The 15,931-nt window shown below is 47.0% G+C and overlaps 1 protein-coding gene and 1 long non-coding RNA gene across 5 annotated transcripts in view; both read left to right on the forward strand.

The window, feature by feature from the left end:
* The window catches only part of LOC309517313 (uncharacterized protein), an 80,867-nt gene that overhangs the window by 5,045 nt on the left and 59,891 nt on the right, over positions 1 to 15,931 (forward strand). For 3 of the 4 annotated variants that reach the window (XR_014213177.1, XM_082196459.1, XM_082196461.1), the window contains exons 2-5: positions 6,969 to 7,052; positions 7,654 to 7,720; positions 8,284 to 8,339; positions 10,693 to 10,724. Coding sequence is in view for 3 of the 4 variants with exons in the window: in XM_082196459.1 (XP_082052585.1) it covers positions 6,969 to 7,052; positions 7,654 to 7,720; positions 8,284 to 8,339; positions 10,693 to 10,724 (239 nt within the window). In the remaining variant the exon portion in view is untranslated. The remainder of the gene's footprint in view (positions 1 to 6,968; positions 7,053 to 7,653; positions 7,721 to 8,283; positions 8,340 to 10,692; positions 10,725 to 15,931) is intronic. The other variant, XM_082196460.1, reaches the window with a different exon arrangement.
* Positions 2,730 to 5,704, forward strand: LOC309517321. The gene is made up of 3 exons (XR_014213186.1): positions 2,730 to 2,820; positions 4,395 to 4,460; positions 5,313 to 5,704. It is a non-coding gene; the product is annotated as an uncharacterized lncRNA (long non-coding RNA).

Here is a 15,931-nt window from a genome sequence, read left to right on the forward strand (position 1 = left end):
ATTGCTTCAATATTGTAACAGGCAGGGCCTTGATTCTGAAGCGCCTGCACCTGTGCTAGATCCTCAGGAGCAGGCACCAGGTGAATCCACTCTGGCTCTGGAGGTGGTTGAGGACACAGTGCCTACAGGTGCGCCTCTCCCAGCCCTGTCAGGGGAAGGTGAGTCTCCCCCTGGGTCCAGTAATCCCCAGCCTCTTCTGAGCTGCAGAGGCTCAGGGCAGAGAGGCGGAGGGAACTGGTTTCTCCCAGGAGGAGTGCTCACCTTAAGGCCAGGAGAGGCGGGTCTCCTGGGGGCCGGGGCCGCCCCTGGCCTCAGAGAAGATAAAGGCCAGTCAGCCCGGTCCCAGGTTGTGGGAGCAACGTCGTTGAGTAGCTGTTTCGGCCAGCACCCAGTCCTGTTCCTCCAGAGTTCCTGTCCTTGCCCGGCTCCTCGTTTCGGACCCCGCTTCACCCGTGGAGAACTGTCTGCTGACCCTCGACTCAGGTCCTGGACCTCGCCCCACGGTAACCTCCCCCCGGGACCAGCACAGCTGCTGATAAATCTAAAAGAATCAGCAGTCCCGACATGCCTTGATCCAGCTGTCTATGGAGACCATTTGTTAGGGTGACCAAAGCTGTTTCGGTCCCGTAACCAGGGTGAAAGCCGGACTGAAATGGATCCAGAGCCGATGTTTCATCCAGAAACCTACCAAGCTGTTTGGCAACCACTCTCTCAATTACCTTACCCAGGTATGGAAGATTCGAAACCGGGCGGGAATTGGATAGATATAAAGGATCTAGAGATGTTTTCTTTAAGAGAGGACGCACCACTGCTTCCTTCAACTCTCCTGGGAAAGTCCTCGTGCCAAGGGACTGATTGATGATCTCACCCACGGGGGCCTTCACCTCGTCTGGGCACACTCTAATCAGCCAGGACAGGCACTGGTCAAGGGGGCAAGTGGTGCGCCTTCCAGCTCGGAGGAATCTGTCTACATTAGCAGGGAGTATCTGATCGAAGTGGTCCAATACTGGACCCGAGGACAGTCGAGGGGCCTCCAATTCTGTTACTGTATCCAAATTGGCAGGGAGGTCACAGAGGAGCAGTAAGACTTTCTCCACAAAAAAGCTCACAAATGCCTCAAAAGCTAAGGGTCAAATTCGTATTTAAATTTGGCTGTTCCTCTAGGGTTGTTCTAAAAAGTTGTACTGGGCAAGAGCTAGCGGATGCAATGGAAGCTGAGAAGTAAAACTTTGCAGCTTTCACTGCCATCTCATAGGCTTTCATAAGTGTCCTATAAGATGTTTTTGAGGCTCCATCGTGAACACGCCACCATACTCACTCTAGCTGTCTGAGGTCCAGCTTCATTTTCTGGAGCTCCTCGGTAAATCAGGGGGCCCGGTTTCAGCAGGGTCTCAGAGGGCGCTTAGGTACGATCTCATTGATGGCCACCAAGAGCCGGTTATTTCATCTAGTGAGCTGCCAGGGGGAGCAGGGTCCCACAAGGCCTGACGAAATCCATCAGGATCCATCAGCCTTCATAGAATCATAGAATCATAGAATCATAGAATCATAGAATCATAGAATCATAGAATCATAGAATCATAGAATCATAGAGTTGGAAGAGACCACAAGGGCCATCGAGTCCAACCCCCTGCCAAGCCCGAATAGGCTCGCCACCTGAGCAGGGCGGGGGCGGGAAGTCAATCCTGGCTTTCAGAGTGTAGTGATCAGACCATGGCACTTCCACAAGTGAGGACATGATCACATCTATACCCGCACCAAAAATCAAATCCAGCGTGTGGCCTGCTTGGTGTGTGGGACCCAAAACAAACTGGGAGAGCCCTAATGTTGCCATGGAAGACACCAGGTCCAGAGCCTGTGAGGAGGGGGTGGCATCAGAATGGACGTTGAAGTCCCCCCCAAACCAGTAGGGTAGGGAACTCCAAGGCCCAGCCCGCCACCACATCCAACAGGCCCGACAGGGTGGCTGCTGGTGCACTAGGTGGTCGGTACACCAGCCAGACAGCCAAGCTCTCCTTGATGCCCCACACTAGGCCAACACATTCGATGCTGGAGATTGATGGTGATGGCAGAGCCCTGATAAAGCAATCCTCCCAGATTAACAACACTTCCCCTCCCCCCAGTCCGTGACTGGTGGAGGACGGAGAAACCCAGGGGTGCTATCTCATGCAGGGTGACTACTTCACCTTCACACACCCAATGTTCATGCACACAATGCAGCCCAGGTACGTTCCCCTCTTTATAGGCCATGTTATCTAGGGGGTGGTTTGTGTGCATGGGTGTGTACATGCTTTAGCTCCATCTTGGGCGTGAGATGCTGGTGTGCAGCCCCATCCACTTTATCCTAAGGGAATACTGTCCTCGGGAGGAGGGGGGTGATTTCCTATTTATTTCCCTAGAATGAATTTTTCACAGCAATTCATGTCTGAATCTTCTCTCTATCATGTGAAATAATCTACTCATTTTCAAAGGGGTTTCTGGTGCTGGGAAAGAGGATAACAGATGAAAAGCTGCCTTTCTGACCATCAAATATTATCTCTAAGTGAATGTGCCTGAGGGTCATAAATACATTGAATTTATAAATACATTGAATTTCCAGAAGGAAAGGTATAAAATTATACATCCTTGAGTGGTAGCTGTAGCCACATGTGGGGGTGTTGCCCAGGGGAGGGGATAGAAGCATGCATGCTGCAAAAGTCTTGATGATTTCCGTTTCGTCTGTGAGAGAAGTAGAAGGAGCTGAGAGTCAGAGGTGGGGACAAACATCAGATTGGGAAGCCAACTCCTGCTCTGCCCTGATGAATCTCTTCTGGGTTCTCTGTAAGTTTGGGAAACTGGAAAGGGAATTCATGGATATGGTCAACCTCTTGAAAGATCTGGGGAAACTAAACTCCATAATCCCCATCAGAGCTTTCCTAGGAGTGTGTGCGTATGTGTGGTTGTCAAAATTAATGGACTTAGCTGAGATGGCGAAATTGACATGTTTTATCAGAGAAAAGCCATTTTTAACATTTACTAAAGATTAGAACCCTCTCCCATACTTTTTGTGTGGAAAAGAAAATGAAATAATGTCATTTGGATATGAGGATTGAAGAAAATGGTTTAAAAAGGGTGGCATTATTGGTGTTACACTGGAGTGGATGAAATGAGTGATGTTTTTATGTAGCGTCAGATGAAGAATCAGAAGTTTTTTAGCTTCTTAACTTTTCCCTCTTTTAATTCCTTTATTATTTCCTTTTCTTTATCTCTTCCTCGTTCTTCCTTTCTTTCCCCCTTTTGGATTAATGTTTTAGTTTGGATTTTAAAAATAGATATTTGACAATAATCTTTGTATTTCTCTTTATAAACACTAATAAAATGTATTTTTTTAAAAAAATAGTGTGTGTGTGTGTGTGTGTGTGTGTGTGTGTGAATGCTGTCCTAAAAAGAAAGAAAAGGGTAAATAGTAAATACACCAAATCCAAACCATTTTCAACAGAAGGACTCCTGCTCTGCCTACGTGAGGCAGTGGAAAAAGAAGCCTTAATAATACTGTTCTGTGTGAGGTTACCAGGACTCAAGACTGATTTGAATGAGCTTTGGTTCCAGTTCAAGTCACCTGCTCCTTGCCACATCCCTGCAAGAGCCTTCTGGGGGACTCAGTTTGGCTATCTGAGCTGTGATGAGCATATCTTTATCTGATCTGGAGGGACTTTCTGCATAGTGAGACCAACTGAGGGAGAGATTTGCTGCACTCTAAGCTGCCCATGACTTTAGATCTTGTGATAGGATTGCCCCTGAGGACTACAGAAAAGCCAAGCTGTTTTCAACATACATTTTAAAAAATAAACTGAAACAAGGCCTTCCTCTTCAACTTGTGGAGGACATTTCATGAAAACATCTAACTACTTCTTCTTCTTCTTCTTCTTCTTCTTCTTCTTCTTCTTCTTCTTCTTCTTCTTCTTCTTCTTGTATCTTTAAGAGAACCAAGGATTTGAGTTTAACAATGATTGGGTTACACAACATAATGTAAATGTAGAAATTAAAGAAGTGTTGGTAGAAGGAACAGCATGGACACAGGGGAAAGGGCAATTTCATTGATTTCCCCACAGCTCTGCATTTGCACATGCTTGTTTAATCTCTTTCACACACCATGCACTCTTTTGCACCCAGAAAAAAGAAAGAAAACTGCACCAGAATAGGAGGTGCTCTGGCAATTATATGGTATTGACTCGTATTTATATGTGTATTATTTGCATAATTGGAAACTACCAGGGATTGCTAGAAAACACTTAAGCCAGTTCAAAAAGGCTGCAGCAAAAATAGCAGGCCAGGAGAATGATTAAATTATTACTTTGCCCTTGTGTTTACTTGTTAAAACATATTATAAACCTATTACATGGATGTTATTGCAGGTGCTCTGCTTGCAAATCACTGGTGTTTGGGTGATGACAAAGATTCAGAGCTTTGCACTTCTACAGGTAAGTTTGAGACTGTGCAAGACTGTATACACTAGTGTGTGCAGGATTGCAGAGAATGGTGGGTGTATCTTATGAGGCAATCATATATCAAGTTTCCAATAGGATGAGTATTTTACTTGAACCAAATGTTTAATGCTAAATTTTGGGATGCGAAAACCACAGAGCCTAGGACTTGCTGATCAGAAGGTCAGCGGTTCGAATCCCTGCGACGGGGTGAGCTCCCGTTGCTCGGTCCCTGCTCCTGCCAACCTAGCAGTTTGAAAGCACATCAAAGTGCAAGTAGATAAATAGGTACCGCTCCGGCGGGAAGGTAAACGGCATTTCCGTGTGCTGCTCTGGTTTTGCCAGAAGCGGCTTAGTCATGCTGGCCACATGACCTGGAAGCTCCCTCGGCCAATAAAGCGAGATGAGCGCCGCACCCCAGAGTTGGTCACGACTGGACCTAATGGTCAGGGGTCCCTTTACCTTTATGGGCTGGAGCTAGAGAGTTGCTGTATCCTAAAATACTCATCCTATTGGAAACTTGATATATAATTGCCTCATAAGATACTTTTTCTTACCTAACTATTTACAATCCCAAAATGGAGGTGGCATTAAAATACTTTAAATATATAAAACAGAGTAGAACACTGGCATGCCACTCCCCCCCCAAAAAATAATTAAAGGCAGTATACAACAAACAATTATGGGGGGGGAACAGTGCTTAAAAAAGAAATACAGTAAGACAAAAATAAAGCAATCTAATTCCACATGATTACTCAAATGTTCACTCTTTATTGCAAAAACATTTTCACTTACTCTCTCTATTGATTTTGGTTCTTTCTTTCTTCCTTCCGTTCGTTGGTTCTCTAGGTGAACTTCCTGCTCCTGATTTATTCTTGAATGCAACTGTGGTTCATGAAGGGGAAATTATCGCAGTACTATGTGTGGCTCCATCAGAGGTTGTGCCGACCAGATTTTTTTTATGTAAAGATGGGGCTCCTGTTTCATTCAAGAAAGCAACATCTCAATGTGCTCAATAGCTAGTCTCTGCATCGCCAAAGAATGCTGGCCAATATTTCTGTGGTTACCAGCAGAAGGATGCAAAGAACCAAGAGACGACATCTGCCCTCAGTGTTGCTCAGAATGTGATTGTCCAGCCAGGTAAGGTTGTACAAATGATGAGACTAGGAAGGGACCTGCAAGAGAATGTTGCATAGTGGGATAGTCCAGTTTAGAGTTCCATCTAGCCGGCCATGCCATATTCCAGCACCATATTTCATTCCCCACCCATTTGGTTTCTATTCCCCTACCACAACAATTACTCATAGCCACAGAGCATGTTCAGCCTTCCCTGAAGCACACTCATAAATTTATCTAAACAAAAATAGGTGCTGTTCTGTATCTATGCAACAGATGTTGGAGGATCTGGCCAATAGCATGGAGATGACAGCACATCTCCAGGAACACTGCTTAATGGCATATTAAAAATAGGTATTGCTGTCAGACTGCTTATCTGAAGGCAGCCCTGTTTAGGGAAGCTTTTAATGTTTGACGCACTATTGTATTTTAATATTTTGTTGGAAGCCACACAGAGTGGCTGGGGAAGCCCAGCCAGATGGACGGGGTATAAATAATACATCATTATTATTATTATTATTATTATTATTATTATTATTATTATTATTATTATTTGATGCTTTTGCAACCTGTTAAAAATATTCATGATTTATGTGTCTAGCTTCTAGGGATTGGGCTTAGATCAGCCTAAATCCATCCTGTTTCATCGAGCCAGTTCGGTATACAGAGAAAAATGGCTAAATGTTTTATTTATTCAAAAGATATGAGGGAGTAGTACTGTCTGATTTAGTCTTGCCATTAAAGGTAAAATTCCTGACACCCCAGCCTCCCCCCCAAAACAAACAAACAAAAAATAAATTTAAACAAGTAGCCACAGGCACCCTGTTCCCTTTTAGCTGGGCTCCTTGCCTCCTCCTCTGTGTCCAGGAAAGGGGAGCAATTGTCCTTGAGGCAGCAGCTGTGGACGCTTTGAGAAGGTAACAAAGCTGCTCTTGAGGGGAGAAGAAGATGGGAGCAGAATAACTGTCTATTTTTTTCCTCCCTGGAGGCTGGCAGGAGCTCGGGGCTACTCTCGCCCTTTTCCCACCGCCCTCCATGCTCCTCTACTCCTCAGGTGGGGATGCTGCATGTGGGGAGGTGGGGGGGCGCAAGCACGCTTTGGGTCTCCCACATAAGGGGGGGTCATTCCTTCCACTGCCCAATGGGGGAAAATGGAGGGGGGGCAGGTTGCCATGCTTACAGTAAATTCTGGACATCTCTTAAAATTCAAAAAATTCCCCCAGGAGGCCATTTTAGGCATCCAATTTCCTTGCATATCTGGAATTTTCTAGACGTATGGCAAGCCTAGCCTGATTTAGGTGGGGCTAATTTTGGCTTTGTGAGGGAAACTAAATGAAGACTCCCTTTTCTTTTTTGATCTAATTCAGGTTATTCTTCTTTTTTTGGCAGGGCCAAATTGGGGAATTATATGTGGCGGTGTGGGTGGTGCCATTCTGATGTTGGTACTTTTGATCTACCTTTTGGTCAAGAAAGGTGAGTGATGGTAACCTGAAGCAATGATAATCTACCACGAAAAGGGTTGATTTTTCAAGTATCAGCAAATCTGATAACTGTGTAGGGGTGAGGAAGAAATTCTGTTCCCATTTGAAGTGACCTTACCTAATTCACACTTACAGGAACAATATGTGAACTGAAACTCAGTTTTCCTTCAAAACAGACACCTGCAATGCAAGTCTCCAACCAAACATGTTGGAGAGTAGTATCTGTGTGCATAGATTTGTGTGTGCATCGGTATGGGAGAAATTGTGCACAAACATGCATATGTTAGCAAAAAGAAAGTACAAAACTGAATTCTGTTAGGGAAAATAGTTTACATCCATTTGGAGGACTGTACATTTAGAGGAGTGGCTTCAACTGACACTCATCCTTCATGGAACTGCCCCCTGCCTTTACAAAAACACCCCCCCCCCAAGGCAATTTTTTGATTGACTTGAATAAGATCCAGGACAAAGCACCGCCTTTCAGAAATTCCACCCGGACGTCAGTTCTGCCTTTGAAATCCTGGTAATGTTTGGGAATGTTTGTCAGGCCTAATTTATGACAGCTTTTTTGCCTTTCTTCTTTTTTGTTTTAGTGCTGTGTCTTCAGAGATCTTCAAGGCAGGACAGAGCCAACACTGAGCACATTCCTTATGATTATGTGTAAGATTTTCATTTCTTCATTCACTTTATTTGTATGCTGCTTTTCCACACACAAAAAAAATCATGCTCAGAGCAGCTTAGAAACAAAGAAAATGGGAATATATTTCAAGCACTCCTAAAACAAGTACATAGTAACATAGAAAATGATCTTTTTTCATGCACTTTGCTCAGCCCTATTGTTGAGAATGTGTGAGGATTTTTGTTTCTTGTTTTTTTACACATCCCCCTAAGCTGTTTTCCGGCAAGGTCCCTACATCTCCCCATTGCCACTGTTGGACAAATAGCAGAGGGATTTAGATCATCAAAGTGGTACAGGGGAAGAAAATACATGAATGAACTAACAAGAGCCTTCTGCTGTTGCCTAAACAATTCTACTGCTGCTCCCATCAGATTTAAAGCTTCATGTGACTAAACCAAGTTTAAAAGTTCGGATCTCCTGCATTTTGTATCATTCATGGTTGTGTGAAGGAATGCAGATCTCATCCTTCTCAGAAAAGGCTTTCTGCCTACAGAACCAGTAAATATGCAGCATCACAAATGCATTTGCCTCTTGTTTTTCTTAGGGAAGAAACTGCAGTCAAGGACAACAGCAGAAACCTGGCCTCTGAAGAAGTTCAGTGTAAGATAATTCTTTTCTCCCTTTGGACTGAAGGTCATGACAACCACAAAGTCTAGGACACAATCAGAGGATCTGCAGAATGTTTAGCTGCTGTAATGGGAATTGGGGTTGCTTGTGCGTAAACTGCAAACTGCTCCAAGCTAGCCGTATAGCTAAAACTTTCCCTGGTTGACAGCCCTTGAAAAGCGACTGTCTTAGTCACTGGCAGAATCCGTCAGTGGGCGGGACCTAAATTTCCTCCAACATAAAAGTTGCTTGACTCCAAGTCTCCTCCTAGATTCCCTGCATGGAAGCCTTCTGCGCAGCGTGGGCGTGCCAAGCGGAGGTCCTGTGCTCTCTCCGCTGATCTCACTGGAAGAGTCTCGGAGCCTCCCCTCCGCCTTACTCTCAGCTTCCCCTTTCTCCCTGGTGTCCCCTGGATTTCTTTCCCCCGTGGAAGCCCTCTCTCTCTCCTTCTAGTTCCCTCCCCTGCATCACTGGAGCGACTTTCCTCTCCTCTTCCCTCTGATGGCAGTTCCCTGACATCCGCTTTATCTTTTTTGGTCTGAATAGTTAAGTTTGCAGACTTTGCGACTGTGGAAAAATGCTCTAAAAATGAGTATATACATGTTTCTGCTGGAAAGAGATATGCACTTCACTTAATCATGTGACTGTAATGTGTGTTTGAAATATCTAAAATGAATGATTAAGAACTTTGAATTCAGGTGTAACTTTTTAGTATTGCTATACAATCTCTTGGAGGTTTCTGTGTGAAAGGCAGAATTTAGTTTTAGGATACAAATATTGTTCTGGAACATGAAAACCACAAATTTAATTAAGTTTTAAAAAATCCTTTCACTCTCCAAACCTAATGGAAGGTACAATAGCTTTATTTTGTTATGCAGCTGCATTCCAATGAGCTCAGATGTAAACCCTTGTGTCTCCAGGAGAAACTAGATTTTTCTGCAGTTGAGTGAAGCTTCTGGTTCATGCCTGCCTACAAAAATTGTAACACATTATTTGGTAGAATGGGCTTATTTATAGAAGTTGTGGGCTGTGGGAGAGAATGCTCTCGCTGTGGTTCCTCACCCACATTCAACAAGCACGGATGCCCACATAGCTGTTTTGGAAGGCTTCTCTCACTGTAGCCTTACCAGAATGGTTGAATTTGATTGCGACACACATTTCTAGAAAGCTATTTTTGCAGGCCAGTATTACACAACTGTTTCTGTTGCCTCCGTGACCTCTTAGTCAGATGCATTCCAGGATAGCACAACTGTCCAGACACTGTTTTGTTGTTGTTGTTGATACAACAGTCAAAATAATAGATCTTAATTGACTTCCTTCCAATTCCCCACCTTGGTTTCATTATTTTATACTTATTTATACAAGTCCACAAAATCTTATACTCTTACCTATCCATTTTTAAAAACATATTCATGTTATTACAAGTGAACTTTAAAAGTTCAACTAATGTAAAAACCTATAGACAAAGCTCAGACGATTATGCTTTAAACATTTCCCTTATTTTTAAAAAAGAACCATCCAGATTATAACTCTCACCAGACCCTGCCAAAATGCCTGTCCTGACCCTCACTGTTGGATGAAGAACTCAAACTTTCTGTTTCTGTCAAACCCTTTAATGCATAGACCTGGGTGATACCCAGGAAAAGCAAGAGTAAAGGTAAAGCAGGTGAATTGTATAGCTAAGTGTGAGCTGAGACATTGATCCAAGGAGCTACACGCACCCTGCCTCTTCCTTTTGAAGAGTAGGACAGAACCAAGTCTTGACATAGCAAATGAGAGGTGTTTCTGCTCTGGAAAAGCAAATTGGCACTTTGGTGAGTGAATGGGGCCTGTGAGGTGTGTTTGTGTCAGTGCTGACTGATTCTCAGGCACCTTCCCCTGGAGAAGAAGCTCATTACTAGTAGGACTGACAGGAGGTGTCATGGGCATTGTTCTCTTTGAAGCAAATGATGGAGCTGATGATCAGGAATGAACCACTCCTAAAAAAAAAGGTTGATACATGTTACGATCGTACACATACACATAAGTACACATACAGTGGTACCTCGGGTTACATATGCTTCAGGTTACATACGCTTCAGGTTACAGACTCCACTAACCCAGAAATATTACCTCGGGTTAAGAACTTTGCTTCAGGATAAGAAGAGAAATTGTGCTCCAGTGGTGCGGCGGCAGCAGGAGGCCCCATTAGCTAAAGTGGTGCTTCTGGTTAAGAACAGTTTCAGGTTAAGAATGGACCTCCGGAGTTACTTAACCCGAGTAAGTACTTAACCCGAGGTATCACTGTACTTATACACATCCTTGAAATTTTACTGTGTGACTAGAATAACTTTGAATTTGTTTTCAGATGCCAAACTTACAGGACTCCTCCAAACAGCAGTGAGTAAAATGTCTCAGCCAAATTTGGGGTGATCTGTCTTAGTGCAGTAGAGCATATTCAATTCTGACTCTGACTAGTTTATATAGTGTATTACCCAGGGGTATGGGGGTTGACCAGTACACTTGCCCGAGGACTCAGAGGGCTGAGCTAGCCGGGGGACCCTGCCAGGGACCTGCTGTACTTACACTGTCATGCCAAAAACTTTATTCTAACAAAACTCCCTCCCTGGTCCTCAGACAAGCTCTGCGCTGGCCTGTGTAGTGGTTTGGAGTTACTATTGCGTAAACTGTCCCCTTTTGGAGCTTGGCTGCCTGGGTTAAACCGTCCTGACTGCACAGCCCATCTCAGTGTGGCTGCCTCAGTCGCTCGCAGAGTCTGTCTGTGGGCGTTTCTTAAACCGTTGCTAGCATAAGAGTTGTTTGACTCCCAATCGTCTCCGCCTCTCATTGCGCGGGAGTCTCCTGTGCAAGGAGGGCGTGGGTAGTGGAGGACCAGGGCTCTCCTCACTGACTTCCAAGGAAGAATCCCGGAGCCCTTCCACCTCTTCTCCCATTTGCTCTCCTGGCTCCTTGGTGTTACGCTGATTTCCTTCCCCCTCCATCAAGCTGCGTCTCCCCCTAGTGCTTGTTCCTTCCCCTGCAGAATCAGAGAGCCTCTCCTTCGCCTGTTGCTCTGATGTCAGTTTCCTGACATCCACCTCCCCTCCAGGACCCCCCCAACCCCCGCCCGACCTGTGGAATCGATTTCTCTCTCTTCCTCGGCCGACGAGACTGGGAAACCCCTGAAGGAACCGTCACCCTCCTCAGTGGATTCGAAAACCTCTGTCCACCTGCTTTGGTTCCCACCCACGGGATGACCCTCCCAGTCCGATTCTTCCTCGGATTCTGAAAACCCCTCGAAACTCTCTTCGTCATCTGTGGTTCCAAATTGTTCCTCCCAGAATCTCTCTAAGGGTTTGGGCTTGTCTGGGAACCGGCGATGGAATACTTCCACCATATACCTGTCATCGATGGCTTCCGCTGGGACCCACGTGTTTTCTGACCTGGGCTCCCCTTCCCAAGCCACCAAGTACTCCACCTGACGACCTCGCCACCTCGAATCAATTATTTCCATGGCCGAGCTCTGGTGTTCCCTTTCTTCTACCTGCGGTTGTGGGATGACTCCTACCTCCCGCCCCAGGAATTCCCGCCCCTCCCTGTGTGGTGAGAGCAAGGACCTGTGGAACACAGGGTGTATCTTCATACTGTCGGGCAACTTGAGCTTGAATGCTACGGGGTTTACCTGTTGTGTTACCTCAAATGGCCCCAGCCGTCGGGGCTGCAACTTCTTACACCCTCCCTTAAAAGGTAACCCTTGAGTGGACAGCCACACCCGGTCCCCCACCCGTATGGTTTCCCCTTCCCTGCGGTGCTTGTCTGCTTGCTTCTTGTAAGTCGCCTTAGCCCTCTCTAATTTCATCTTAAGTTGCTGGTGTAGGGCCTCCATTTCTTCCACGAACTGCTCCGCCGCGGGTACACTCCAGCTTTGTTCCTCACTCCCCGGGAAGGCTCTGGGATGGCACCCATAATTGGCCATAAATGGACTCATTCCCGTCGACACGTGTTCAGCGTTATTGTACGCAAATTCTGCCAGCGCTAGTTTCTCTACCCAATCATTCTGCCTCTCGCTGACGTAGCAGCGTAAGTATTGTTGAAGTATACTGTTTGCCCTTTCCGCTTTCCCATTGGTCTCTGGGTGCCTTGCTGTTGAGAACCCCACCTCTACTTGCAGCAAGCTCATGAGCTTCCTCCAGAACCGGGAGGTAAATTGTTTTCCACGGTCGGAGATAACCCTCAAGGGGGCGCCATGCAACCTGAAAATGTGCTCTATGAACAATCGTGCTGTCTCTTCGGCCGTCACCGCATGTGAGCAGGCTATAAAATGGCACATTTTGGTCAGTAAGTCGACTACTACCATGACCGCGGTTCCCCCCCGTGATTTGGGCAAATCAGTCATAAAATCAATGGACACCACCTCCCAGGGTTTGCTCAGTGTGGGTAAGGGTTCCAGTAAACCTGCTGGTACCGTTCGCTCCCCTTTAGCCCTTTGGCAGCGGTCGCTCCCTCGTACATATTCCCGTACATCCTCACCCGTGGCCACCAGAACTGTCTGGTGACCAACATCATCGTTTTGTGCTGTCCAAAGTGCCCCGCTGTGGGGTTGTCGTGGAGTTGTTTGAGTACCCTTTCTCTTAGAGCTCCCCCCGGTACATACATGGCCCCTCTATAGTACAACACCCCTTCCTTTTCCTCAAACCCTTCTGGTGCCTCTCTCCCATCCCGGAGCTCCCTGATTTTAGTTCGTGCGAATTCATCGTTCCTAGTAAGCCCTGCCAGTTTTCTTTTGCCCACTAGAGTTCCCCCATACACCCATCGGTCCTCAGGTATGATGTGTCGTGTCTCCGGTGGCCCCTCTCCTTCGAAGTATTCTGGCTTCCGCGAGAGAGCGTCCGCTCTCACGTTTTCCTCTCCGGGCACATACTGGATTTCAAAAGAAAACTTGGAGAATTCCTGCGCCCAGCGAATCTGTCTCTGGTTGAGCACTCGTGCAGTCCTCCAGTATTCCAAGTTCTTGTGATCTGTACAAACCTGGATCTTGTGCTGCGCCCCTATCAGTAGATGACGCCAACGACGAAAGGCAGCGTAGATCGCAAGCAGTTCTCAGTCATACACGGTATAGTTTTGCTCCGACTTGCTCAGCTTCCTCGAGAAAAAGGCACATGGTTTCCATTCCTGTTTGCTCCGCCCGGGCTGCAAAAGGACTGCCCCTATGGCTCTGTCAGACGCATCGGTCTCTAGCCTCAGGGGTTTCTCCAAGTCTACGTGTAATAGTTGCTCTTCCGACGCGAACGCCTTCTTCAATCTTTCAAAGGACTGCTGAGCTTCCTCCGTCCACACAAACTTCTTTTTGCTACTGAGACAGTCCGTGATGGGTGCGGTCAAGTGAGCAAAGTTCTTTATGAACTTCCTATAGAAGTTGCTGAAACCTAGGAACCTTTGTACGTCCTTCCGTGTCCTTGGGGGCTTCCATTCCAACACTGCCTGCACCTTGCTTGGGTCCATCGCTAAGCCCTTGTCAGACAATTTGTACCCCAGAAACTCCACTTCTCTGGCATGAAACTGACATTTCTCTAGCTTGACCCACAACTGGTGTTTCTGCAATCGTTGTAGCACTTCCCTGACATCTCGTACATGTTGCTCCTCGCTTTCCGAATAAATCAAGACGTCGTGCAGGAAGGCCACACAGTTCTTGTAAAGCAGAGACCCCAACACATGGTGCATGAAACCTTGAAAACAGGCGGAGCCTGATTGTAATCCAAAAGGCATAACTAAATATTCAAAGGCCCCTAGGGGGGTGAACATGGTGGTCTTCCATTCATCCCCCTCCCTCATCCTGATCAGGTTGTAAGCCCCCCTGAGGTCTAGTTTGGTAAAAATCTTTCCCTTCCTCACCCTCATCAAAATGTCGTCAATTCTGGGCATTGGGAAAGTCACTGGTTCCGACACCGAATTTATGGCCCTAAAGTCCACTACAAGCCTGGGTTTGTCCGTGTCTTTTTTGTCCACAAAAAACACTGGACTGCCCCCCACTGCTTTCGACTCTCTTATGAATCCTCTCTTTAGGTTCTTGTCAATGAACTCCCGTAACTCCTTCATCTCCCTGTCTGACATGGCATACAGCTTACCCACCGGCAGCTGCGCACCCGGGAGCAAATTGATTTGGCAGTCAAAGGGCCTGTGGGGTGGTAGCCTATCTGCCTCCTTCTCACTGAAGACCTCCTTCAGATCAGCATATTGTGGCGGCACCTCCCCCTTCTGTCCTACTGCCATTCCTGCCACTCGGGCGACACTCATCCTGGGTGTTTCCCCTCCTAGGCAGTGCTCCAGGCAGTAGGCTGACCCAAAGCTGACTCTCCGCTGATACCACGCCACCACGGGATCGTGTTGTGCTAGCCAGCTCATTCCTAATATTATTGGGGGCCCCGCTAGTGGGGCAATGTGAAAGGCGATCGTCTCTGAGTGCCTAGACACCCTCATTCTCATTGGTGGGGTCTGGTGGGTCACTTCCCCTCCAATAAGCTCCCTCCCATCAATGGAGGTTACTTGCAAGGGAAAATCCAAAGGTAGCAAGTGAAGCTGGTGCTCTAATGCAAAGTCCCTGCTGAAGAAATTGCAGGAGCTCCCTGAGTCCAGCATCCCCTGAACCTTGACTGGGTGCCCATTCGGGAGTTCTAGCACCACCTCAATGGCTATCGCTGCCCTTGGGGAATCTGGTTTGGGCACTTTTACTGGTTGCTGGCCTGGCTGCTGTGCCCGCTGATTGGCAGCCAAGCGTTCCCGTTTCCCTGTTCCTGTGTCTGTTGCTCTTCCTTCTCACCTCCCACGGCCCCCACCATTCCTTGCCAGGCCTTTCTCTGCGGGCAGACTCTGGCAAAATGTCCTGGCCGCTGGCAGAGGAAACAGTTCTTGGTCGTTTTAACGTCCTTTCCCTCCCTCTTGCGCCCTTCGCTGGAGTTTGAAACCTCCTGGACGCGCGCGCCACCTATTTCCATTGGCTCCTCCGGCGGGGAAAGCTGCCTTGGTATTTCAGGAATGCAGTAGTCATGGCAACGCTGCTCTCTCCTTTCCCGCCTCTCCTGCGCCCGCGCTTCCTGCCGTACACCAATTGCAAGTGCTGCTTTGGTCAGCTGGTCCATGGACTGTGGGCGGGGTGCGCGCGAAAGCTCATCCTTGACCGTTGGTGACAACCCCTCCTCAAACAACATTTGTATGTGTTCAGAGTCCAGCTGCCACACGAGACGGTGAACTATCATTGCAAAACGTGACCAGTAGTCTCTAACTGACTGGTCTCCCTGCTTACAGTTCATCAGTTCCCGTTTTGTCACACTTTGTTGCACATCACTGGAAAACATTGCGTCCATCGCCTGGAAAAATTTCCCCAGGTCCTGCATGGCAGCATTTTGCATCGCCATAAGGGGCCTGATCCACTCTCTAGCCCCATCCTGCAGGTGCCCCACAATATAAGCAACCCGCGCTGCGTCATCTTCAAAATCGCTCTGTTGCAGTTTCAAGGCGTATTCTATTTCTGTTCTAAACACCCCATAATCCTGAGGTCTCCCCCCAAACTTATGCACCAGTCCCGGTACCTTCCTTGCTATGGGGGTGGG

This window comes from Podarcis vaucheri, assembly GCF_965113315.1.
Source record: "Podarcis vaucheri genome assembly, chromosome: 13".
Taxonomy (NCBI): domain Eukaryota; kingdom Metazoa; phylum Chordata; class Lepidosauria; order Squamata; family Lacertidae; genus Podarcis; species Podarcis vaucheri.